This window comes from Fukomys damarensis, unplaced genomic scaffold, assembly GCF_012274545.1.
Source record: "Fukomys damarensis isolate Sample0158 unplaced genomic scaffold, DMR_v1.0_HiC HiC_scaffold_4, whole genome shotgun sequence".
Taxonomy (NCBI): Eukaryota; Metazoa; Chordata; class Mammalia; order Rodentia; family Bathyergidae; genus Fukomys; species Fukomys damarensis.
This window is the reverse complement of record NW_022900916.1, coordinates 37665252-37690204: the sequence shown is the minus strand read 5'-3', so window position 1 is coordinate 37690204 and position 24953 is coordinate 37665252. Positions and strand designations below refer to the sequence as shown.

General features: G+C 44.1%; 1 protein-coding gene across 2 annotated transcripts in view; it reads left to right on the top strand.

Moving 5' to 3' along the window:
• Positions 1–24953, top strand: part of Strip2 (striatin interacting protein 2) — a 49372-nt gene that overhangs the window by 606 nt on the left and 23813 nt on the right. The window contains exons 2-16 of one of the 2 annotated variants that reach the window (XM_010633486.3): positions 6334–6403; positions 9806–9880; positions 11060–11194; positions 12688–12808; positions 13684–13752; positions 13952–14058; positions 15086–15213; positions 16242–16445; positions 17627–17862; positions 18134–18199; positions 18947–19010; positions 19693–19764; positions 22195–22269; positions 22980–23077; positions 23515–23641. In XM_010633486.3, coding sequence (XP_010631788.1) covers positions 6334–6403; positions 9806–9880; positions 11060–11194; positions 12688–12808; positions 13684–13752; positions 13952–14058; positions 15086–15213; positions 16242–16445; positions 17627–17862; positions 18134–18199; positions 18947–19010; positions 19693–19764; positions 22195–22269; positions 22980–23077; positions 23515–23641 — 1647 coding nt within the window. The remainder of the gene's footprint in view (positions 1–6333; positions 6404–9805; positions 9881–11059; positions 11195–12687; positions 12809–13683; positions 13753–13951; positions 14059–15085; positions 15214–16241; positions 16446–17626; positions 17863–18133; positions 18200–18946; positions 19011–19692; positions 19765–22194; positions 22270–22979; positions 23078–23514; positions 23642–24953) is intronic. The other variant, XM_010633487.3, reaches the window with a different exon arrangement.

The window sequence follows — 24953 nt, the reverse complement described above, 5'->3', positions numbered from 1 at the left end:
ACTCCTGCTCCGCGCCTCCCAGCTGGAGTCGGGACTCCCTCTCTCCTCTGGGAGCCGAGAAAGCGCCGTGGCGAGAGTCCTAGATATTTATCGAGGTATTTATTTCACTTGGTCCCTGCACCACCTTGAAGCAGGAATTGGGATCCCGACCGAGGGGAGGGACCCGCGCGGAAGGGTCGCGGGACTACTGGGGCGGGCAGGGGCGGCGCCCAGCGCCCCAGTTGGGATCCAGGTTGGCTGCGGGGGCTCCTGCCTTGCCCTTCGCATCCCTCTTGCAGACGGCGGCCCCTGCCTGTAAGGGTTAAAGGAGACAGGATCCAGGCACTGGCAGTGCCGGAGTGGGTGTTTGAACAGACTGACCTAGGATACCGCTAGGGCTGTGAATGTTTAGGTCTCTTCCTCCTCTTCTAAAAAAGAGATCCTAACTAGGACGATGAAAGGACTGGATTATTTTCACTCTCGCACACCCGCACCCAGCCTGTTTCCATCCACTGGCCAAGTGTAGAATTGGATGAGAGTTGGGATCAGGAGAAGAGACCAGCAAAAGCCTAGCCCTTTCATTTTACAGAGTAAAGGAGACAACTAACTTGTCCAGGATCAGATATCTGGCTTAGTGAGTGTCCAAGAGCACCAAGCTTCTGAATCTGTCAGACCAGGTTTTGAATCCCATCACTACCGAGTACTCTCTGGCTTTTGGCATATTACCAAACCTCCCTGAGCTCCAGTTTCTTCATCTGTAAAATGAAGTTAACACCACCTCCCTCAGAAGATTGTGATAAAGTCAAAATGAGATAACTGAATATAAAATGTTTAGCATAGCTCAGAAATTAACAGGTCGGTACATAGTGGCTCTTAGTACCATATTACTGTTACCACCAGCACCATCATCATCAAATGGCAGAGCTGGTATTAGAAGCCATGTTTTTGGCATCCCAGTCCACAGTTCAACCATTTGAATAGCATTTTACAGTTTCCCAAGTAATTTCGTGTGTGCTTTCATTTTGATACAAGCAGAGTAGGAATCATCCACTTTTTTCTTCTCTCCCTCCCTCTCCCTCCCTCCCTCTCTCTCCCTCCCTCCCTCTCCCTAACCCCTCTCCTTTTATTTGGTTTGTTTGGTTGGTTGATTGATCAATCAAACCCACAGCCTGTCAAATGCTAAGCACATGCTCTATCATAGAGCTTACACCCTGAGCCCCCTACTTTTTATGTTTGAGACAGGGTCTTGCTGTGTACCCTCATACTTAATAATCCTCCTGCCTCAGCCTCCTGAATGCGGGTGTTAATGGGCCTGGTTCTCTGTCTTTCTCTCTATCATTCTTCCTCCCTCCCTCCCCGTCTTGCCATTCTTGCCTCTCTCAGCCCTCTCATCTCCCTTTTCCCTCTTCTCTCTTTCTCTCCCCTTCCCCTCTCCTCTTCCCCCCTTTCCCCAACCCCACTTTTTTTGTTTGTTTGTTTGTTTTTAGAAAAGGCCAAAATGTAGTCCAGGCAGGCTTTGACCTCAGTATGTAGCCCAAGCTGGCCTCAAATTCAAAATCCTCCTACCTCTACCTTCCAAGTACCAGGATCCCAACCTTTTTTTTTTGTACCAAGGAATGTACTCACACCTCTTGCCTGCCAGCTAAGCAGCCCCAACTTCTGTTTGTTTGTTTATTTGTTTGTTTTTTAGATAGAAGTAGAGTAGGTGAAAAGCTGGCCCAAAGTCATCACCTTGTAAAGGCAGAGCTTAACCCTCCCTCTTCTGGATAGTATCCCTTGTCTCCCTTGATAGGGATCTGGTCTTTTTAGTGTACCCGGTGCCTCCTTCCCCCGCAGAGAACTCATCTGGGAGGATGAGTTATTTTTTAATACACTTATTGAAATCCTTTTATACGTCAGGCAGTGTTTTAGGGGGCAGTGATGCAACAGTGAACAAAAGGTCTTTACCCTTGTAGAGCTAACATTGCAGTGGGGGTAGAGAGACAGATAATATGCAACTAGGTAAATAAAATAAGTTCAGAGTGATACATTCTATGAGAGTATTAAAAATAGCCCCTGGTCCTATCTCTCTTTCCAAGTGGGATGCACATCCCCCACCTATCAAGTCTTTCATCAGGAAAAAGCTCTAACGGTTGCTTTGCTAATGAGCTTTGTGTCCAGAGACTCAAGAGCATTCCACTTGCACTGCAGTTTACCTGATGATTACCTGCAGCTGCACTCCATGCCTGGGTATGAACAACTGCAGTGATCATCTCTATCTGGGCTCATTGCTTGCCGGAAGCCTGGATGGAAGGATGAGCTTTCCTCCACCTTCCCCTGCTGCAAGATATACCTGTCAGTACATCCCCTTGTCACCACAGTACCCAGGTGCTGCATCTGCTTTTCCTTCCCTCCTTCTGTTTACTTTTCTGTAGAAAACAGTGTTAGAGTAATGATCTTTATTCTTCCCTATTGGCTCTAGAGAATTGCTAGAAGAGAATGACTATGGATGAGTAAGCACCCTTGTACATCATGTATTTGTAGGGACACTGTTGACTTACCCTCTTCCAAAGGCTTAGTTTATGAACATCCCATACAGTAAAAAAAGAAGTCAGATGATACTCGTTAATAAAATGATTTGTAACAAAAGGGTTCACCCCAGCACCAAAGAGAAAAAGGATTCATCTTTATACCTCTTCTAGCTAGATCTCCTGGTTGTGTCCATTATTGGTTCTCGGAGTTCTTGACAGTTTTAACAGGTCTGTGCAAGAATAAAGAAAATTCAGTGCATTGATGTGAGTTTTTCTAAAATCTAGTTCAATATATTAAATTTAAAGTGTTTTTGAAATTACATGAAACAACCCATGAATTATAGCTTTTTTTATTTTTTCAAGAGAAATAGAATAATAGAAAATAGTGTAGCTGGGCAAAGTGGTGAAAGCCTGTTATCCCAGCTACTTGCAAAGTGGAGGCAAAAGAATTGCGAGTTCAAGACCAACCTAGGTAACTTAGCAGGATCCTGTCTCCAAAACTATGTGTGTGTATATATGCACACATATATACAAATATATATGGACCAGGGCTTTAGCTCAGTGATGCTGCTGCCTGCCTCAGAAGCTCAAGGTCCTGAGTTTGAAAGGAGGTGGAGGCTGTGCTCAGGGGTAGAGCCCTTGCTCAGTGTGTGAGCCTCCGTATTCAATTTCTAGCACCACACCAAAACCAAAACAAAAGAGTATCAGTGAATCACATAGAGTAAGGGTAAATATTTTGTTAAATTTTAGTTTTCCTGGGCCACGGATTTGGCTCAGTGGTTCCACCACCTGCCTCGCAAGCACAAGGGCCTGAGTTTGATTCCCAGTACCAAAAAAAATTTTTTTAGTTCTCCTATATTTGTGTGTGTGTGTGCATGTATACATGAGTAAGTGTATGTTGGGACATGATATAAAAGGTATTTTTCATTTTTCTAAGTTTGTTAAACTCCTTTCCCCAATACTAGGGATTGAACCCAGGACCTGAAATGTGCTAGGCAAGTGAGCTATATCCTCACTATTTTTTGTGTGTTTTATTTTAGGTTTCCCAGGCTGGTCTCAAATTTGTGATCTTCCTACCACAGCCTCCCAAGTGCCACTGTACCTGGTGAAAAACAGTTTTTAATGATTGTCCTTTATTGTCAGATCGAACTCTTCCCATGTTTGAATATTAAACTGCTCACTCGCTCTCGTCTCTGCATCTATCCATATGTATGTATAGTATTTTTTTTAATTCAAGTCCCTGCTTACCAAAATGAAACATCAACAAACCTATGTAATTTCCTACCCTCGACCTATTTTCCCACCTATTGGTCCCTATGATCCAAAGGCAAAGCTTTGTTTGGAAATCTTTGCTATAGTAGATTTAAACATGATTTGCTTTGTTGGCAGTATAAATTGGTACAGTGGCTTTGGGAAATAACATGTACAAATAAATAAATAAAATATTGATAAGATCTAATGCATTAATTCTCTTTATAAAAATCTATCCTGCCAGGCATAGTGGCACGTGCCTATAATCTTAGCACCTGATAGGCTGAGGCAGGAGGATTGCTGTGCATTCAAGGCCAGCTTTGGCTATGTAGTGAATTCAAGACCAGCCAGTACTACACAGCAAGACCCAGTCTCAAACTAAATATATATATTTTTTTTTTTCTATCCTTAGAGATCCAAAATATGAAAAAATTTTGTTATAGCTTTATATATATAAAATAAAAACCTTAAATGTTCAACAGTAGAGAATTGGTTAAGTTAAACCAATAGATAGCCATCTAGTTATATAACTATTGAAAGTGAAGTTCATAGTAATATAGAAAAAAATGCCCTTATTAAAAAAATTTAAATTGTTTGGAGTAACCACTCATATACTGCTACCAAATGCTAGGTTAAAATAAAAGTATGCTAAGTTCCTTTCCTATTAATTCCTTTAGTCCTTATAATGACCCTGTAAAGTAAATTTCATTATTAGATTTATTTTACAAATGAGAAACTGAGCATGTCATTTTTCAACAATATTCTGGCACCAACTGGATGTCTTACATACAATTCAACTCAGTTCTGATGCTAACTATCCAGAGTTAGCACACAATCTATTCCCCACACATTAAATGCTCAGTCTCACAAGGCTGCCTCCACATTAGATACAACTAGAAATGGAGACTCCAGATTATGTATACATCCACCCAGCCAACTGCAAATTCAGGGGTTACCATGATCTCTCCTTTCAGGTTTGATAATTTGCTAGAATAACCTAGAGAACTCAGGAATTAATGAATATATTATATTTTTGAAAGATACAATTTGGAAACAGCCAAATAGAATAATAATAATACAGTAGGGGCCTGAGGTGGCACCATTTTTCTAGCATATCTATTTTTCACCATCCCCAAAGCTGCCCAAGAACTTGTTTCAGGGTTTTCATATGGCATTTCTTACCTAGACATGATTAAGCCACTGATTATGTGACTTAACTCAATCTGTAGTCCTCCCTCCCCCTCCTAGGTATGGGTAGTATCAATTTTATACCCTCAGAATACAAGTATGCTTTTTCTGGTAGGGCCAGTCCCTCCCTTGAAACTGAAAAGGCCCCTATGAGTTACCTCATTAGCATCAGTTCTGCTGTGGTTGACAGGGGCTCATTGTGAATAACATATAATCCTATCAGGAAGTTCTAAGGGTTTTAGGTTCCTGTGCCAGGAACCAAGCGCAAATATCTTTTTATACCACACTGAAGCACAGAGAGGTTAACTTGTTCATGTTCTCATGCTGTATGACAAAGCTGAGATTCAGAATTTAAAGTTATGTGTGTGTGATGTACTGGAGATTGAGCCCAGGGCCTTCCCACTGAGTTATACCACCCTCCCAGACCATTTTTAATATTTTTATTTTGAAACAGGATCTCACTAAGCCATTAAGCTACTCAGACAGGGCTAAAACTTGTGATTGTCTTGCCTCAGCCTCCCAAAGTCTGGGATTAGAGATATGCACCACATGCCTGGCTTTAAAATTCTTGTAATTTATGCTAGAAGGAAATACCCTCTCAAAGGCTTAAGGAGATTTGGGGACAGGATCATATTTAAAATATTTTTGATAGGATTATTTAAGGAACATTATAGGAAATCTAGCCTTTAATACAACTTGGAGGGGAGATGGTACCTTATTTGAAAATTCTCAGGGTGTAAAAAATTAGAGCTAGCCAGGCATGGTGGCACACACCTGTAATCCCAGCACTCGGGAGGCTGAGGCAGGAGGATTGCTGTGAGTTCCAGACCAGCCTGGGCTACACAGTGAGTTCCAGGTGAGTCTCAACTACATAGTGAGACCCTGTCTTAAAAAATCAAAAAAAAAAAAAAAATTAAGGAACTGTGATCCACAACTAAGACATGCCTCAAATCATAGTGCTAATGAGAGAAATGAGGCTATAGTTCAGTTTTCCTCTTTTGTTTTTTTATTTTTTGTTTTTGGTACTGGAGATTGAACTCGGGACCTTGTGCTTGTGAGGCAAGTGGTAAAGCCACTGAGCCAAATCCCTAGCCGCTCCTCTTTTATTTTTTTTCATCTCATTTTTCTAGATATCAGCTCCTCAGATCTATGTATAAGTAGATTAGATATGGAGAGAGATTATAGCTTTCAGATCTGCTCACAATCCTATTCTTCACCCAGACTTTCTGATTCTATATGGAAACCCTCAGCCTCTCCCCAACTGAAAAAAAGGTCAAATGGGATTTTGTAGCTGCCTCCCTGATCTAAGCTTGGTCTCCAAGAGAAGATGAAATAAAGGTATACTTTTCCTTTGGCAACCCCTTTTCAAGTTACCTCAGTTACCAGAAGAATTTCTGTATTACAGGGCTCGGTGGACTGTCCAACTCTGGAATTCGAGTACGGAGATGCAGATGGGCATGCAGCAGAGTTATCAGGTATGAGGAAGATGGATGAGGGGCAAATGGAAGAATAGCCAGGAAGGGGCCTGTGACCTCCTCTGGCATCTTCTCTGTTCTCAGGAAGTGGCTGTTGAATGAAGGCTATTCTTGTTAAAATCTCAAGAATATCTGAGGAAAAGCCTATAGACAACTAGGCAGCTAAAACAAGGCTGGACATGTCACCTGCCTCAGTCATAGTGGATATTTGTGAGTCAGGGATAACTGATCTCATTTGTCGTTCCATTCTGGACTCCTCCCTCTGTCTCTCTCTCTCTCTCTCTCTCTCTGTCTCTCTCTCTCTCTCTCTCTCTCTCTCTCTCTCTCTCTCTCTCGATTTTTTAGCTTAGGGTAAATGTGATTCAAGGCCTCCATGTTACACGTGCTATGACTGATAGTTATTAATAAACAAGCTTTGGATGAAGATGGTATGAAAGTTAAATATTCTGTCACATGGAAGTGTCACTCGAGACACGCTTTTTCAGAGAAAAAAGACATTTTTAAAGAAGTTCTTGTGAATAAGCACAGGGAATAAATTTTGTGACGAGTGACAGAGAAATAGAAAGCTAAGCTGAATCATGAACAAAAGATTAGAATCCAGAATATGAATATATATGGATCTGAGGCATAGCTTACTAGTAAAGAACTTGCCTAACCTGAATGAGGACATTCCAATCCTCAGCACCACATACATACATAAATACATACATACAAGATGGTCAACTTCATTAATAAATGGAGAAAAGCAAATTAAAATAATAAGATCTTATTTCACAATCATCAGATTGCAAAATTTAAGAGATGGGTTGGTGAGAGTGTAAAGAAATGAGCACTTTTCTACACTGCTATGTATAGCAGTATGGGGGAGCAGAGTATAAAATTGGAAAGCAGTTAGGTCATATCTAATAACGTTGAAGATGTGCCCATATTATGACCCAGTAATTTTCCTCCTAGATGTACACTCTGGAGAACCTTGCATTGAACACAAGAAAATGTACCAAGATGTTTATTATGGCCTTGTTTATAATTGTAAACAACTGAAAACAATCTAAAATGCCTAGCAGTAGGGGAATAGTTAAATTGTAGTGTATCAGTGTAGTAGGCTAGTGTATAGCCATTAATATAATTGATCTGTATCAACATGCTTCTATATCAATAATGTCAAAAATAAAATCAATGACAAAAGAATTTGTACAATATGCTACTGTTGAGATCAAAACTTTTTTTTTCGGTACTGGGGAATCAAACTCAGGACCTTGTGCTCACAAGGCAGGTGAGGTGCCACTGAGCTGAATACCTGGCCCAAAACTTTTTTTTTAAAGCAAAGCAGTTATTGTTACATTTTAGGTATACATAATGATACCATTCATTATAGGGAATTTGGGTAAAAACTTTAAAAAACAATATGCTGTTTATAGGCACATACATAGTAAAAGTATAAAAATGGGTACATGAAGGGTACACCAATTTCACCATAGTGGTTACTTCTAGAGAAGGGAGTAAGATAGACTTGGGTTTTGTCTGAAACAAGTATGACAGATACTGTGTTAACATTTGTTTAATCTGGGTAAAAGACAAACATGTCTTAAATGTATTCTTCTCTGTATGTGAAATTTCATTATCTAAAATAAAAAAATAAGAACAAGACAAACGTTCAGTACCTAAAACACTTGCTCACTTTTTCTGTCCTCCAAGTACTAACCAGGACTAACCCTGCTTAGCTTCAAAGATCAGACAGGATCTGGTATGTTCAGTGTGGTATGGCCATAAACAGGTTTTGCAGCTGGACTTCTGGTGGACTGTCTCTCCCCGCCACCCCCAATACTACTGGCAATTGAACCCAGGGCCTTTGGCATGCTACACAAGCACTGGACCACTGAGCTCCATATTTATCTCTTTATATTTTCTGACAGGATCTTTCTGAGTTACCGAGGCTGAACTCTAATTTGCCATCCCCTTGCTTTAGTTTCCCCAGTAGCTGGGATTACAGGCATGTACTGTGCACCACATTTGGCTAGCGGTGCTCTACACTCTCTTGTTTTTTGTTTGTTTGTTTCCACTACTGGGGATTGAACTCAGGACCTTGAACTTTTGAGGCTGGCATGGTGTCACTGAGCTAAATCCCCAGCCCTATTAAAAATGTATATTAAGGACTGGGGGTATAGCTCAGTGATAGAGTGATAGAGTGCTTCACTAAATGCATGAGGTCCTGAGTTCCATCCCCATTACCACTATTTAAAAAAAAAAAAAATGGGGCTCGAGATTTAGCTCAGTGGTTCTGCTGCCTGCCTCACAAGCACAAGGTCCTGAGTTTGATTCCCATACCAAAGAAAAAGAGAGATTTTTGCCAGGTGTTGTGGCACATGCCTATAGTCCCAGAATGGGAGGTTAAAGCAGGAGGAAACCCAGGAGTTCAAAACTGATTTGAGCACCACAGTGAGACTCTGGCGTAAAAAACAAATATAGAAATTATATTTACTACATTCATCACTATGGTTGAATTAAAGTATTTAAAATTCAGAATTGGGATTTGCTTCTGGTCACTCCCAGATTCTGTTAATGGGCTCAAACTCTGGCTCCCAGACCAGGTGTTTTTCAGCCACTAGACAGCTGGCTGGAATGAAAGTTAATTTCTCGTCTTTTGTGAATTATCTCTAATTAGGAGGAATAGAGATTTTGAAGAAATTTGTTCTATCACCTATTGTCTGAAGAGGGTACGGTAGAATGTTCTGGATTTGGAGGGGGCATTTTTATTCTCAAACCTGCATTTTGTATTTAGAGTCTGTTGTCAGTGAAGTTAGAGTTTTCTGGGCAGAAGCAGCCCTTTGGCAGCCATGGATGCTTTCTACATCATTTGCTACTGCCTCTGCCCAGGTGGCTGTGGGCTAGAACATAAACTTCCACACCCTTCGAGGAACTCAGCAGGGAGAGAGTGAACTGCTTCCTTCAATACTGAAGAGCACTGTACTCTGTATTTTTCCAGCCTTTGCCTTGGCTTCTGGAATAGCATGCATATCTTGCCTCCAAGTTTCAGCTGTGTTTTCCTCTTTTCTAGAGATAGAATAGTTCCAGTCTGAGGTAACAGCATAATGGGTGACAGACCTGAGAAACAGGAGTGATAACATTAAGCCCTCTGTGCTCCGACTTTCCTCCTGGCCCTCTCCAAATGTCCAGGGCTGCCTTCTCTGCTGCAGCAGCCAGCTGGCAGGAGGAAGACAGTTTTGATGGTTTAATCACCCTGGGACACAAGTGGCTATTTTTAAGTGCTCTGAAAGGGAGGAAGCTGGCGCTGGATTGAATTGGACACAGGAATGTGTTGGAAGCTTCAGCTCGTGTATGCAACCCTTTCCACCCCAGGCTACTACTAGGGGTCTCCTCAATGACTCTTCTTTCTTGCCACAGAATTGTACAGCTACACTGAGAACTTGGAATTCACTGCTAACAGGAGGTGCTTTGAAGAAGATTTCAAGACCCAAGGTGATCCCAGATCCTTACTCATAGAAGCATGCTTTCTGCCTCCATAATGTCCCAGTCGAATCCAGTAAAAGGCTAAAATAAAGTATGCTCCCGCATGGCCATATACTCTTCCCTTCCTCTGCCTGGGATATGGGGTTCTCTGGTCTCAAGTGGAGATGCCTTGGGGCAATAGAAGAGAAGCCCGAGCTGACCCTCTTTCCCTGATATAAAGGGCCAAAAGGCAGAATGGTGAGGCTAGGCCAGCTTAGTACCTGCTGCCCACCCCCCTCCCCAGATCCTTGAAATTAAATTTAACCCCTGTGCCTAACCCTGGCCCACTCTCAGTAGCAATTTTATGTGTCCATACTGTGATACCCTCAGATTTTCATTTCCTTATTTGATCAGTGGCAATTCACTACTCAATTCAACAAATGTGTAGTGAGTATCTGTTGTGTCAGAGATGTAGGAAGCAGAGGTAAACGTAAATTTGTAGCTTCTTACAAAGGTTATAGTCCGGTAGCAGCGGGGAGATATGCACATCACAAAGCTAACTAAGACTAAGAAGAAAATGTGAAGGGTCATAGAAAAGTAAGGAAAGTATCTCGGGAACAGAGCTTTCAGCTGAGGCATTAGTGTGAAAGGGGTTGTTTTGCACTGGGGCTGCCAGGTGACTAGGATTGGAATGTAGATGAAGACAGGAACTCTGAGGAAAAGCAGCAAGAGGATGGAATATTGAATACGAAGCTACAGAGCAAGTTCAGGCCAGAATATTTTGGATCTTTTTGCCACCCCTTATTCTTTCTCAGCTAAATAAGGAAAGCTTTGGGTTGAGGGTCCTACGTTTGATCCTCAGCTCTAAAATATTTTAAAATAAGGAAATCTTTAATTTTTTTTGGGGGGGGGGTAGTAGGAATGGAACCCAGGATGTTCCCACTAAGCCACATCTCAGCCATTTATATATTTTTATTTTGAGACAGGATCTCACAAAGTTACCCACGACAGGCTCAAACTTTTGATCCTCATGACTCCACCTCCCTGACTGCTGGGATTATAGGCATGTGCCTCCATGCCTGACTAGGAAATGGTTTGGAGAAAATTATTTGTTGAGGGCTGAGATCAGCGGTGGATATGATATTGGGTGTCTTTCGAGGAAGAGGTGACAGTAGCCAACACTGGATATACATGGCCTTTTATCCCTAGTGCAAGGCAAGGAATGGCTGGAATTGGAAGAAGATGCCCAAAAGACCTACGTGATGGGACTTCTGGACCGGCTGGAGGTAGTTAGTAGGGAGCAGCGCCTGAAGGTGGCCCGAGCTGTTCTCTACCTGGCCCAAGGTGAGTTCCTACACTTGCCAGTTTGAGAGGGGTAGAGACTGGGGAGGGAAAGGAGAGGAGACAGGCTGTTCCATGATAGCAAGGTTCTTTGCTTGTCAAGAACACATCTTAGGTGCTAGAAGCAATCTATGTGAATGAGGAAGATAAAGAGATGAGATCAGACACTGTTCTGAACCCTTGGGTCCAGACTTTATCTTAGGCATGCCAGGATTTCTTTTTTGTTTTGTTTTGGTTTTGTTGTTTTTTGAGACAGGGTTTCCCTGTGTAGTTCAGGCTGTCCTTGAATTCACTGTGTAGCCTAGGCTGGCCTCGAACTCCTGGCGATCCTCTGCCTCAGCCTACAGAGTGTAGGGACTATAGGCATGCACCACCAGAATTTCTTACGGGGTTCTTTTCCCCTCTAACTTGGACTACAGGCATACATGCAAAGATTAGCAGGAAAGCCATTGTGATCAGAGCGGAAGCTGTACTGTCGTCTGAGCGTGGAGACTTCTTTCATCAGCAGTGGGCTAGTCTCAACACTGAGGGGAGATAGGGATGTGTCATAGACTCACATAAGGCCCCTCTGCATGGTTTTTCTTTGGCATTTTGAAGGTTCAAGCCAAAACAGCAGCAGGAGGGGATCCTGTGAGCAATTTGGAGATGATCAGAACTAAATGAGATTAGCTGGGGATGGCTTCCCAGAAGAGACCTGTTAGCCGGGTGTTAGGAAGCAAAATGAGATGGGTTAGCGGGAGAAGTGAAAATATATCCTGACATTATAAACAGGAGGATTGCTGGCACACCAGCTAGCTGGGAGCTAAAATATTATAAAAGAAAAAATAAATGGAGAAGAGAGAATAGACATTGGGTAAAAAGCAGACTCTAATAGATAAGGTGATGCCACCCCTATTTTTTGGATCTGGTGCTCTGGCTAACTTCCAGCTGCCAGTACTAAGTAAGGTCTTTTGCCTAGAGGCTTTCTCTGCAGCCCACAAAGGGTAACCAGGAAGTGTAGGGAATTAATGTACTCCCCGAGTCCAGCAGTCCTCATAAAATGCCTGGCAGGAGTGAACTGATAAATAGCTTGAATGAATATCTCACCCCTCTGGGTAGGGTAACTAAGTTGTGTGTTTTATATCATTTGTACAGCTTCCCCTTGGGGTTGAACTCTTGATTGCCATGTCTTCCCTATTGTACTTTACTACTTCTCCACTGATGATTCCTAGGATGAATTCCCAAATAAACTGCTTGTACTTGAATCCTTACTTATTTCAGAATCTACTTTTGGGGGACCCCAAACTTGAAACAGGCCATTACTGAATACAGTGGACCTAACCCTAGTGACTGCCCTCTTTTCTCCCATCTCATTGAAGGGAGTGCTCACTGTCCTATATCTCCCTGCCTAATTGTTGTGCACAGTGTTAGAGGAAAGTCTTAAGATCATGGGGCAGGGTGGAAAGGCTGGAATTCCTGCCCTCCTCAACTCCTCTGGCAACTGTCTGGTCCTTTAGGCACTTTTGGGGAATGTGATTCAGAGGTCGATGTGCTACACTGGTCCAGGTACAACTGCTTCCTGCTCTATCAGATGGGGACCTTCTCGGCCTTCCTGGAGCTACTCCACATGGAAATCGAGTGAGAAGCCTTAGGGGAGGGCTGACCTAGACAACCCTCTTCCTTGAAGGGCCTCATGTTCTGTGCTGGTTGCCTCCATAGAGACCCTTGGGGAGCTGGGTCTATGCACACCTCAGCTCAGTGACGGTTCCCCTCCATCCAGCCATGTCTCCTGATATTCTGTCCTCCCCGAGGTTGGGTTCAGCAGCAGCTTCTGTTCTAATTATAGCTTCAGTCCTAGGCTTCAGGGGCCTATTATTGTTGGGTTCCTTTTTTTGTTTTATTTTGTTTTTTTGGTACCGGGGATCAAACTCAGGACCTTGTGCTTGCAAGGCAGGTGGCAGAACCACTGAGCTAAATCCCCGGCCCTGGGTTCCTTTTTTTATCTAAGTACCCTCGTAGCCTAGCCTAACTCTGGAATTCTTGAAGGAAACTATGCTACCTTCGTAAGCAGCACCCAAGAAAGCAGGAGTAGTTCTTATCATTGTACACAGTTCTTCCCCTCATAGGTTATAGATCAAGAGAAGGCTTCACCTGCTGCTACTACAGTGACCCCTCATTTTATCTCATTCCTTTCACCCAGGAGATTTAGACAGGGTGAAATCTACTTGCTGTTTATCAGGTATTGCTTTGCATCTGTTTTATGTCTAGCACCGTACTGGCACAGTGGGGATCACAAGAGGAATGGAAATCACAGACCCTGTCCTTGCCTGTCTTCACCACAGATGAGAGTTTACTGAGGTGGCAAAGGAATTCTCTGTGGACTCCTTTACCATAAAGCAATTTCATTAGTGGCTACATTTCCACACAATTGCAGATATTCATGTTTGTGTGTAGGTTGGGTGGGAGAAAAGAGGCTCTGAGGGTTCCCATTCTCTCCTTCCTCCCCATGGCAGCAATAGTCAAGCCTGTAGCAGTGCCCTTCGGAAACCAGCTGTCTCCATTGCTGATAGCACAGAGCTCCGGTGAGTAGGGCTGACTACGAGCTCAGGAGGGAGCTGTTTAGCACTGGGTTACCCTTTCCTCAAATCCCAGACCATTAGGTTGTTGTCCTCTATCTAATCCATTGTTTTGGGCTCCCACTGAGATCATCCCTGAGGTCTATGCTACTAGCGGGGCTGGGAACCATCCTGGGACCCTCTTGTGACACTTTTGTAACCTCAGGGTATTGCTGAGTGTTATGTACCTAATGGTGGAAAATATCCGCTTGGAGCGAGAGACAGACTCCTGTGGATGGAGGACAGCCCGGGAGACCTTCCGCACTGAACTGAGTAAGAAGTGACACTTGAGGAAAGGTGGGAATGGCGTGCTAGTGGAGGGGGTAAAGCACGACATGTGCCTAGGAGAGAAACATAGTCCTTTTTTTCCTTTCCTTTTCTTTTGTTTAATGAGCACCCTTTCTTTTAGGAGATACTGCATGGCAGCCACAGGGTTTTTCTATGAGCTAGAACCTGTATCTATGAGCTAGGACCAATCATAAAACCTTTATATACTTCGGTTCCTTGGTTACAATGAGGATAGCCATTCTTCTCTCATTCCATCACAAATCCCGCATCAAAAAATGAGTTAATGGGGCTAGGGATTTAGCTTAGTTGTTCTGCTGCTTGCCTCCCAAGCACAAGGTCCTGAGTTCAATCCTCCCTGGTACCAAAACAAAATAACCACCAAAAAAACCAAAAACAAAAACAATGAGCTAAATCACCTTGAAAATTGAGCTGAGTTCTGTTCAAATGTAAAGTGATAGCCGGGTGTGGTGGAGCACACCTGTAATCCCAGCACTGGGGAGGCTGAGGCAGGAGGATCACTGTGAGTTTGAGACCAGCCTGGGCTACATAGTGAGTTCCAGGTCAGTCTCAACTACCTAGTGAGACCCTGTCTCAAAAAACAAAATAAAACAAATGTAAAGTGGTGTGGTCATTTAACAGGAATAATATATGAAGGCCTACTGGATTTTTAAAACATTTATTGATGTGGCAAAGGGAATTGTGGTCCACAAAATAGGTTGAGTGGCTTAGCTAAAAAGCAACATCTTCTTTACTGTTATTTCTAGTTTGGTGTCCACACCCAAAGTATCACCTAAGCTCTGGGAGCCAAGCCATTTTACCTCAGTAGCCTCCTATTCTCTTTGAGGGGCTTTGTTCTTCGGGCTCACTGAGCCTCATTTTTCAGGACCAGCCACTCTAGATTTCTTCAGGGGAGGTGAGTGCCTTTCTTAGTGTGTCCAGACTCAGGGATACAGGAGCAGGGTTTCAGCTGCTTGGTCCTCACTTTCTCAGTTGCATCTCTTTACACCCTCAGGCTTCTCCACGCATAATGAGGATCCTTTTGCCCTTTTGCTCTTCTCTATGGTTACCAAGTTCTGCAGTGGTCTGGCCCCCCACTTTCCTATAAAGAAGGTCCTGCTTCTGCTGTGGAAGGTGGTCATGGTGAGTGGCTGAGCCTTCCTATTCCCATCTCATCAGATCAGCAGCACCCAACTTCAGTTTCTTCCATTCCATTCCAAGAACTGATGGCAGGCAGCAGAATAGGGCAGCTGCTAGCCAGCAGCTGACAAGGTGGGACGACAGGACCATCCTAAAAACACCGGATGTGCTGTGTCAGAGCAGGTTTCTGTCTCTCTTTGACAGGCAGGAGATGCCACTCCATGTCTCCAGGTGTCACTGGCACCTTCCTCTGATAGAAAGAACGATAGCTCAAATTTAGGGGATCTTCTGCTGATACTGAGGAATCTTGGGAAACTTTGCCTCAATTTCTCTAGCTATAAAATGTTAGGGTTAGTGCTTGTCTTCCCTCCGTATAAATAGTGGGTTTGTTTCTTAAAAAATAAAGTCCTCAGCTGGGAGTGGCGGTGCCTATAATCACAGCACTTGGGAGGATGGGGAGGAGGACCACCACAAGATTGAGGCCAGTCTGGTGAGACCCTGTCTTTAAACAACCAAAAAAACATACATACATACATACATACATACATACATACATACATACATACATAGCACTTCTAAGTTTACAGACATGGTTTTGGTACTTATTCAGCCTGATCTACCATCTCTGGTTATACAACAAACCCTCCAGGCCAGCCTCATAGGGGAAACTGTCTTCATTGTAGAGGAAATTGAGTGACTCAGTGTTCATAGTATCTGGCTGTGCCCCTTAAAAAGGAAGATCATTTCCTGTTTTGTTCAGTGGAAGCCCCACGAGTCCCTTTTCTAACTTGTGATGTTTCTAGGTCTGGGTCAGTAAAAAAATTTAGATTTTACTTTGACCCCTGAGCCCCTCGGCCCAGGGTGGTATCCACATTTGCCCCTTGCTGTTTCTTTTGCTTCCTTATTCCAGAGGGAATCTGAGAAGCCTAGAGGTTGGAGTTCTTTTTTCCTAACCATTTTTCTCTGATCTTGCTCTATCTGACTTCCCTCCCTTCGTCACTCTTTTCCGCACCTTTTCTTTTCCCTTTTAGTTTACCCTCGGTGGATTTGAGCATCTGCAAACTCTCAAAATACAGAAGCGCGCAGATTTGGGCCTGCCTCCACTGGCTGAGGACAGCATCCAGGTGGTGAAGACCATGCGTGCCGCCTCCCCGCCCTCTTACACTCTGGACTTGGGAGAGTCTCAGCTGGCACCACCACCCTCCAAGCTGCGAGGCCGCCGTGGTTCTCGAAGGGTATGGGCTACCACAGACTGGTATGGCACTGGTGTGGCTGACCAAAAAATCAAGATTTTAAGCTACTCTGAATATCATAGGAAAGGGAAATAAACAAGTCGGCTCATTCTGATCCAGGATGGTCCTGTGACCAGCCTGAAAGCTTTGATCTGGGGTCCTTCACCCTCCTGGCTCCCGGGCTGTCCTGATGGGACATTATGATATCACATCATATAGCCATGTGTTCATCGGGATCATTAGTCTGGACATCCTGAACATCAGGGTAGAATCTTAGGAATGGGGCTCCTAGCACATCCACAGCCCTAGGGTGTGGCACTACCATTTTCCTGTCAGCAAGGTTTACTTTGAGCTCGCCACACTCATCTGACCCAGGAACCATGAGCTTTACATTTAAGAGATAACTGCTTAGGGTTCTAGGTATAGGTTGCAGTTCTAAAGAGTCAGAATAAGTTAAACTGAGATCTGGCCATGTTTTAGTGAACTCACTTGCCTGGCCTCCTGAGTTCAGCTAAATGTGACAAAACCAGACAGTCGTGCTCAGTAATCCAGCCTACATTATATGCAGTGTGATTTTTAAACCTTTTTTTGTTTTGATAAAGTAATGCTTACTTGTGGTAGAAAATTTGGAAGAAATATAAATATGTGATGAAGGGAGAAAAGAAAATTCGCACACAGTCTTAACAATGAGAATCAGTGGCTGTTAACTTTTTGGCTTATTTCTGTCCAATCTGTTTTTCTTTCTGCAACAAGATTTAAAATTCGAAACTCGTTTCCCTTTGCCTAGCAGCAATCTTCTATTCTCCTCTTCCTCAGTAGCCAGCTGATATAACCTTGCAAGAGGCAAACTAATTGCATGTTCACCTAAACAGATCTTAATTAGGAAGGAAAAGTGCTGACCAAAAAAAAAAAAGCATCAGTGCTTTTTCTGAAAGCTAAGTAACTATGGCTTTGGGATTATCTATAATCTGTCTCCTGGCCATTAACATGACTGCTAGATTTCTGCTTGCATTAGAATTGGGACCAGTGTGAGTTGTTAAGTTAGGATGGGAAATGGGATATTCTCAAAGGATCTAGGTTCAGACTCCATGTACCCTGAACTCTGGAAGCTGGTAGGAGGGAATGGCTTCAGACAAGGATGCCCAAGGTGAGAACTCTGCATACTTTCTTCCCCCTATCCCCAGCAACTCCTCACTAAGCAGGATAGCCTGGATATCTACAATGAGAGGGATCTCTTCAAAACTGAGGAGCCAGCCCCAGACGAGGAGGAGGAGTCTTCAGGCGATGGAGAACGTACCTTGGATGGAGAGTTAGACCTGCTAGAGCAGGACCCTCTGGTGCCACCTCCACCCTCACAGGCACCCATCTCTGCTGAGCGAGTGACCTTTCCCAAAGGCTTGCCCTGGGCCCCAAAAGTCAGGTAGGTTTAATAACAACTTCCTCTCAAGCACAAGGTTCAGAGTTCTATCTAGGTTTAATAACAACTGAACCCCAGGATAAAACAGTCTTTGTCTTCAGTGCTCAATGAGCTGGGCTGGCAGTCAAGTCCTGGGTTTGACATTCCCTCTGCTGACTGCTATCCTCCCCCATTGCTCTAGTCCACCATGTAGAGGAGCGGAAGTCCAGAAAAGTTCTCTCAAGGTTTGTTTTTCTTCCCTTCTCTACGGTTGGTCTCTTCATCATCCTCTCAGACAGAAGGACATTGAGCATTTCCTAGAAATGAGCAGAAACAAGTTCATCGGATTCACCCTGGGGCAGTAAGTGATTAGATGGTTAAAACTGGCTGTGAAGTAGTTGTGGGAGGCCAGAGGAGCAGGTCACTTGGAATGAGGATTGTTGTCAAGTAGTTGTAGTGCAACCGAGAGCCACAGGGCCACAGTGACTACTTTGGGTTCTTTTCATGGAACCATGAGTTCCTTCCAATGTCTTCAAAGAACTTTTGTTTTGAGCCAAGTATAGGATCTTGAGAAACAAGTTACTTCCTTTTAGGCCTCAATTTCCTCATAAGAAGATTAGTTTAGATTAAAAAAGAGACACAATTAGAACAGACCCAGTCTTCTCCCATTTCTCTACCCTCATGAATTCTTCCCATTGACCTTTATAAAACCTAGAAGGCTTTGTTTTGTTTTCACTGGGGCTAGGTGTAGTGGTACATACTTATAATCCTAGCTACTGAGGAGGCTGAAGTGGGAGGATTGTGAGTTTGAGGCCAGCCCAGGCAATCACAGTGTCATTGGACTACATACTCTTCAATAGGAACCTGTCACTCCCAGACCAAGTGAGTCTCCAAAGAGACTATACAAATCTAATTTTTAATAACATTTCAGTGTATCACTGTTACTTTTGTGTCCTGAAGCAAGATGGGAGGACCTAGAGGCTTATAGAGGAAGGCTCAAGGTACCAGTGCTTAGATGTTCAGAGTGGTGTGGTCCCTGTGACTGTGGGGTGCATGGGTAATTTTCTGCTCTTTTGAAGCTCCTGACTGATGTTTCTGCCTTTCTCAGGGACACAGATACCTTGGTTGGATTGCCCAGACCCATCCATGAGAGTGTGAAGACCCTAAAGCAGGTGACATGGGTGGGCCTCAGAAGTAGGAAGACATCAAGGCAAGTCAGGTTACTAGGGACTTGGGTACTGAGTTCTCCTGTACCAGACACATTGAGGACCTTCTGCATTTCCCCTGCAGGCCTGGCTTTTGACCAAATAGGAAAACTCAAAATAACTGAAAAGTTTTCTTTTGTTGCTCTCATTCTTTTTCCCTCTTTCCATCCTTTTCTCTCTCTCGCTTCCCACTTCTTGCTTCCTTTCCTTTCACTTCTCTCTGCCCATAGGTCCACTGATGTTCAGGGTCCTAGGATTGATAGGAGTCTGCTCTAAACCCCTTGTGTGAGCACAGAGCATAAAGGCGTTGCTCTGTGAATATGTGCACATGCATCACAACTCTCAGGGCAGTGGTCAGAGCAAAGGCCTGTCCCTGGCTTTCCCTTGTACTTGGAAGGTAAATGCTTAGATATCTGCTGCTGTTCAACAAATATGGAAACATACACTACACAGTAGCACCGTTGAAGAAGCACTTTACTTGATGCTGATGATGTACAGGTGAATAAGATTCCTACCTTCAAAGAGTTCATGTCTCTTTGGGGGTGAAAGATCCATAGCAGAACACTGCCTCGTCAGTAAGGAAGTTGAGAGACCGGCACACATGTGACTAAGACCCTTAGCCCTGTTGATATCTTCTTGTCTTTGCCAGCACAAGTATATCTCCATCGCAGATGTGCAGATCAAGAATGAAGAGGAGCTGGAGAAATGCCCCTTGTCTTTGGTGAGCCGGGAGGAAGGAGGAAGGAACTCTGTGCGCAGTGCCAGCACAGATATGTGTGCATACATTGATTCAGTCCACTGGGCTCTTCCTGAGTGTCAGGCAAGACCAGTGCTTGATTTCATGCTATTTTAAAGCTGAGGAGGAAAGTAAACAAGGCTATCAGAGGATGTAAATACAATGCAGAAATTTTATTTTTTTAAGTGGCGACAAAGTTTATTTGATGTGTAGTTTTAAAAACCACTGGCTACTGGGCCAGAGATTTAGCTCAGTGGCACCATGCTTGTCTTGCAAGTGCAATCCTGAGTTCAATCTCCAGTACCAAAACAAAACAAAAGCAACAAAAATAAAACCCGCTGGCTGCTATGTACAGATTGGACCAGAAAAGGAGCGCTGATCAATCTTGAAATAATCAAGGTGACCTAGACTAAGGTAGTAATTGCGAAAAGTGGATGAATTTGGGTTATATTTTGGAGGTAAAACTGACGAGACTTGAAATTCTGTTGGATGTGGGCAAGCAGGCAGAAAAGAACCAAGAATAAGTACGTGCTGCCAGGGTGGGGAGGAGTAGGAGGAGTCTTGCTCTGGTCATTCTGAGTTTTAGATGCCCAGTAGATACCGGTGCACAGCTGCCAGGCAGTTAGATATGTCGGTCTGGAGTCCTCAGGAGAAGGCTGGCTTTGAGACATTCGGGAGTTGTTGATCTACACTGTCTACAGACAGTGTTGAAGGTCACAAGTGGCTGAGAGAACGCAGTGGGGAGTAAAGGCAGAAGAGGATGGGACCTAGGACAAAGTCCTTGGGTACACAGTATATTGAGGATGGGATAAGTCAGGAAAAGAGCCAGAAAAGAAGAATGAGAAAAACACTCAGTAAAGTTAGAGGAATTTCAGAAGACTGATATCATAAAAGCTAAGAAGGTCTTTCAAGAAGAGAATGATGCCCACTGGATTTGTAACATGAATATAAGTGGTGACCTTAGAGCAACAGAAAGTGAAGTGATGGGGCTGAAGGCCTAGTTGGAGTGTGTGGGGAAGGAATTTCAAAAAGGAAGGTGGAAGAAGAAAGAAATGAGGTGGTATCTGAAGGAGGAGGATGTGAGGTCAAGTTAAGGTGTCTTACAACTGAAAATTGCCAGAGTATTTCTATGTCCAGCTCAGGAGAGGGTCCGTTTATAGGACTAATGGCGTCCACAGAGTGAAAGGGTGTAGGATCCTGAGCCCGAGTGGAGTGCCTGCATCACCAGGCTCCACTGAAGACCCATTTAAGACTTGTGTCTACGGAAGCAGCTGCTGAGTCTTGCTGAATAAAAGGGGCCCAGTTACTCCTCCCTGCCTCAGGGTCTTACAGTACTAATCATTTCCCTGTAAGGGACTGCAATGGCCAAAGGTGACAATAAGGTCTCATCAGCCTCTTGAACACCCCTGGCCCCTGCTTGGTTGGAGCTCATCAAGGAGACAGACAACCAGGTATGGTGGCACATGCCTGTAATTGCAACAACATTCTGGAAAGCTAAAGCAGGAGGATTGCAAATTTGAGCCCAGCCTGGGCAACTTAATGGGTTAGCATGACCCTGTCTCATAATGAAAAGTGAAAAGGGCTGTGGATGTAGCTCAAAGCAAATGCCCAGAGTTTACTCCCCAGTACTGGGGGCAGAGGGATAGAGGACGGACATTCTGTGTCCCTCATAGGCTTGGTCAGAAAGGAAAAAAAGATGTTGGCAGGGTTAATGGAGATGGGAAAAAATAGTTTCTATTGACCTAAAAAATTCCTTGCTAATACTCCTTCCTGTCCCTCTGGCCATAGGTTACCTTGTTTCCTTTTTTTTTTTTTTTTTGGTACCTGGGATCAAATTCAGGTCCTTGTGCTTGCCAGACAGGCGGCGGAACCACTGAGCTAAATCCCCGGCCCTTTGTTTCCTAACTAACCCTCCCTGTTGAGCTACCTATGTCTCTTTCATGGCTTTCAGAGCATTCTAGAGCTCTTTGTTGACCTCTGATTGACACCATGGGAAGTGCCTCAGTATTCCAGTGTCCCAGGTGCCTGAGTAGCCAGGTAGCCTGAGTTAAATCCAAGGGTAGTCCTGGGAATGTGTCCAATAAAACAGTGGTCTGAGCTAACTTCTAGTTAGGAGTTCTAACTCCTGATCCAGTGATGAGAAAGAATTCTGTATTAATTACAGATAATGGGAAAACTAGAAGCAATAGATTACTGGGACTAGAAGAGGCCTCAGAGATCATGCAGACCAGCCCTCTGATCTTTTGAAGAGGAAACTAGGACTCAGAGACGGTCCTATCCAAGGTCATATACCAAATCACTTACACAGCTGGCCCCTAGCTTAGTGTCTTTTCATACCATCCCTCACAACCGAGAAAATGAAGCCTTTGCTCACCTAAAAAGTGACCTGGACAAACTGTTTGTTTCCTGCCATAGGGAGAAGAAGTGGTACCAGAAACACCATGTGAAATCCTCTACCAAGGCATGCTGTATAGTCTCCCCCAGTATATGGTAAGGAGATGAACAGGCAGCTAAGAACCACTTCAGGCTCTGCTGTCCAATGTTTGAGCTTATTTCCTGAGCTGTGGCTACTTGAGCAAAGCATTAGGATCCCGAGCTTTCCTTAGAGCTCCTCTGAAGGTGCTCTTCTCCTGAGTCCTTTGGGAGAGGTAGAGTATAAAATGGGTTCTATATAGGATGCATTGGGGGCCCTTCTAGGTAAGTACCAGAGTTCTTTTGAGATCTGCTGTTGCCTGTCATTTCCTCTATAGCAGCGGTGTGGGAGTAGGAACAGTGCTGATGGTCAGGGTCAGAGGAAGAAAAAAATGGGGAAAGTCAGACTTATCCTTTCCATCTTATTTGCATGTATTGCCCCTTCCATCCTCCCCTTTGGAAAAAGCAACCTTAAAGCAAAACAGCCTATGAGAGCTGGGGATTTAGCTCCATGGTTCCACCATCTGCCTTGCAAGCTCAAGGACCCGAGTTCATTCACTGGCGCCAGCACCCCCACAAAAAAACAAACAGCCTATAGGCTCCCTTCTGACTCCTCCTCAGCATCCTGGGACTGGCACCTGTTTGCACTTCTGGATGCTGGAGACATTTGGTTACTAAAGGAAGAACTTAGAGAAAGGCTTTCAAATACTTTTCACTGGGCTAATGAAGTGTGAAGAATCTCTGCCTCCCTGAGTGGGATGTACATTTAATCTTTGTCTACTTCTCAGATCGCTCTGCTTAAGATTCTCCTGGCCGCAGCTCCCACCTCCAAAGCTAAGACAGACTCTATCAATATCCTGGCAGATGTCCTGCCTGAGGAGATGCCGTGAGTGCTGCCATTGGGGTGCTGCTGGACGCTAATGTGTTGTCTGCAGAGCCTCTCTGTCTCACCAGCCCTTGTTAACACTTTTGGGGATTATCTTCAAAGAGATCTCTCCTTCCCTACCACTACTCCCCTTCTCCCTGCAGAGGTCTCTGCTGTGGTCTGTTTAGCTCAGGTCCCGGGGTCTGGAGAGTAACCTCAGTAGTGACTGGCTGTCTGGGTATGTGGGTGGGCATTGCTAAGGGACAAATTTGCCAGAGATCAGTGAAGCTTTTGTCCAGCAGGTTCGTAAGTGGGAACTCTAGAGGTTTCCCTAGCGCAGAAGTTCAGATTTTCTAATTTCTGACTTTTGTGTACCTTACATCTGACCCAAATACTTGGGTCCTCGTAAGCCTCCCTCCAAGCTCACCCTCTGTACTGACAACTCCTTTCCATTGCAGCATCACTGTTCTCCAGAGCATGAAGCTGGGTATTGATGTGAACAGGCACAAGGAGATCATCGTAAAGAGTATCTCTGCTCTGCTTCTGCTACTCCTCAAACACTTCAAACTCAACCATATCTACCAGGTGAGGCCGCAGGAGCAATTCTCCACAGGCCTTGAGTGACCTCCAGGCCCAAGGTGGGCTCACTGAGCGTCTTCCAGCCTTTTCTTTGTCCTCAGAGGATCCAGCTACTTATTCCATGAGCTTGGGGTGGGAATATGAATTGGGATGTGGAGAACTGTCTTAGAAAGGTGCAGATATCTGTGTGCTAGGTAAGTTGCCTAGGGTTGTGAGTAGGAACTTTTAGAAATATGCCCATTCAGTTTTTTGTTGTTGTTGTTGTTGTTGTTGTTGTTTTTCCTCTCTCTCTCTCTGTTCTGTAGCAGGGCTCAAACTCAGGATCTTGCACTGGCAAGGCAGGCAAGCAGTACCACTGAGATAAATCCCTGGCCCTGCCCAGTCGGTTTTGAAATATTGCCAAGTCAAAATTCAAACATTCTACCAAGCTGGGTATGGTGGCACATTTCTGTAGTCCCAGGACTCTAGGAGGCTGAGGCATGAGAATCACAAGTTTAAACCTAGCCTGGGCAATTGAGCAATTTAGTGAGACCCTGTCTCAAAATTTAAAAATTAAAGTTAAAAAAGGGGCTGGCTAGCTCAGTGTGAAGGCCCTGGGTTCAATCCCCAGTACTTCAAACACAATTCCACCAAGAAAGAGGAACATGTTGACTAAATTTTTTACGTGATGCATTCTAACATTTCAAGTATAATTCTGAATAAAACATAGTTCTAGCTCTTAAGGGCCCTAGTGTCTTATAAAGATTACAGGTATATAAATAGCCAATTGTAGAGCGATAAGTGCCGTGATGCAGGTAAGCACTGGCTGCTATGGAAACGTCTAATCCAACTTGAGGTGGAGAAGAAATGGCTTCTAGCCTGAGACCTGAAGAAACAGATGTTAGCCCGGATATGAGAGTTGACCAGGCTGACAGGAAGCAATTCAAGCAGAAAAGCTAACATGTGACAGTCCATACTGGAGAAAGTCAGGTCCTTTGGGAAACTGTAATTAAATGTTGCTAGAGTTGTGCCTGGAGTTAGGGGAAGGAGAAAGCCTGCTGCTGACACCTGAAGCTGCAGGGGTCAGCAGGGGGCCAATCTCAGTATGTGACAGCATAGCTATTGAGTACCTGTAATTGCCTGGCACCCATTAAGCTTGTGTGGGGCCTCATTTGATTCTCTTCTCCCTGCTTTATGAATGAGGGAGCTAAGTTTAAGAAAAGTTGAGACTCTGCTTTGCTCTCCCACAATGTCATTGTTTGTCTCAAGGAGTTTGGACTTGGTCCTGTAGGCAGTACCAAAATACAGTGACAGGATGGGGGCAGTGAATGGATGCTTC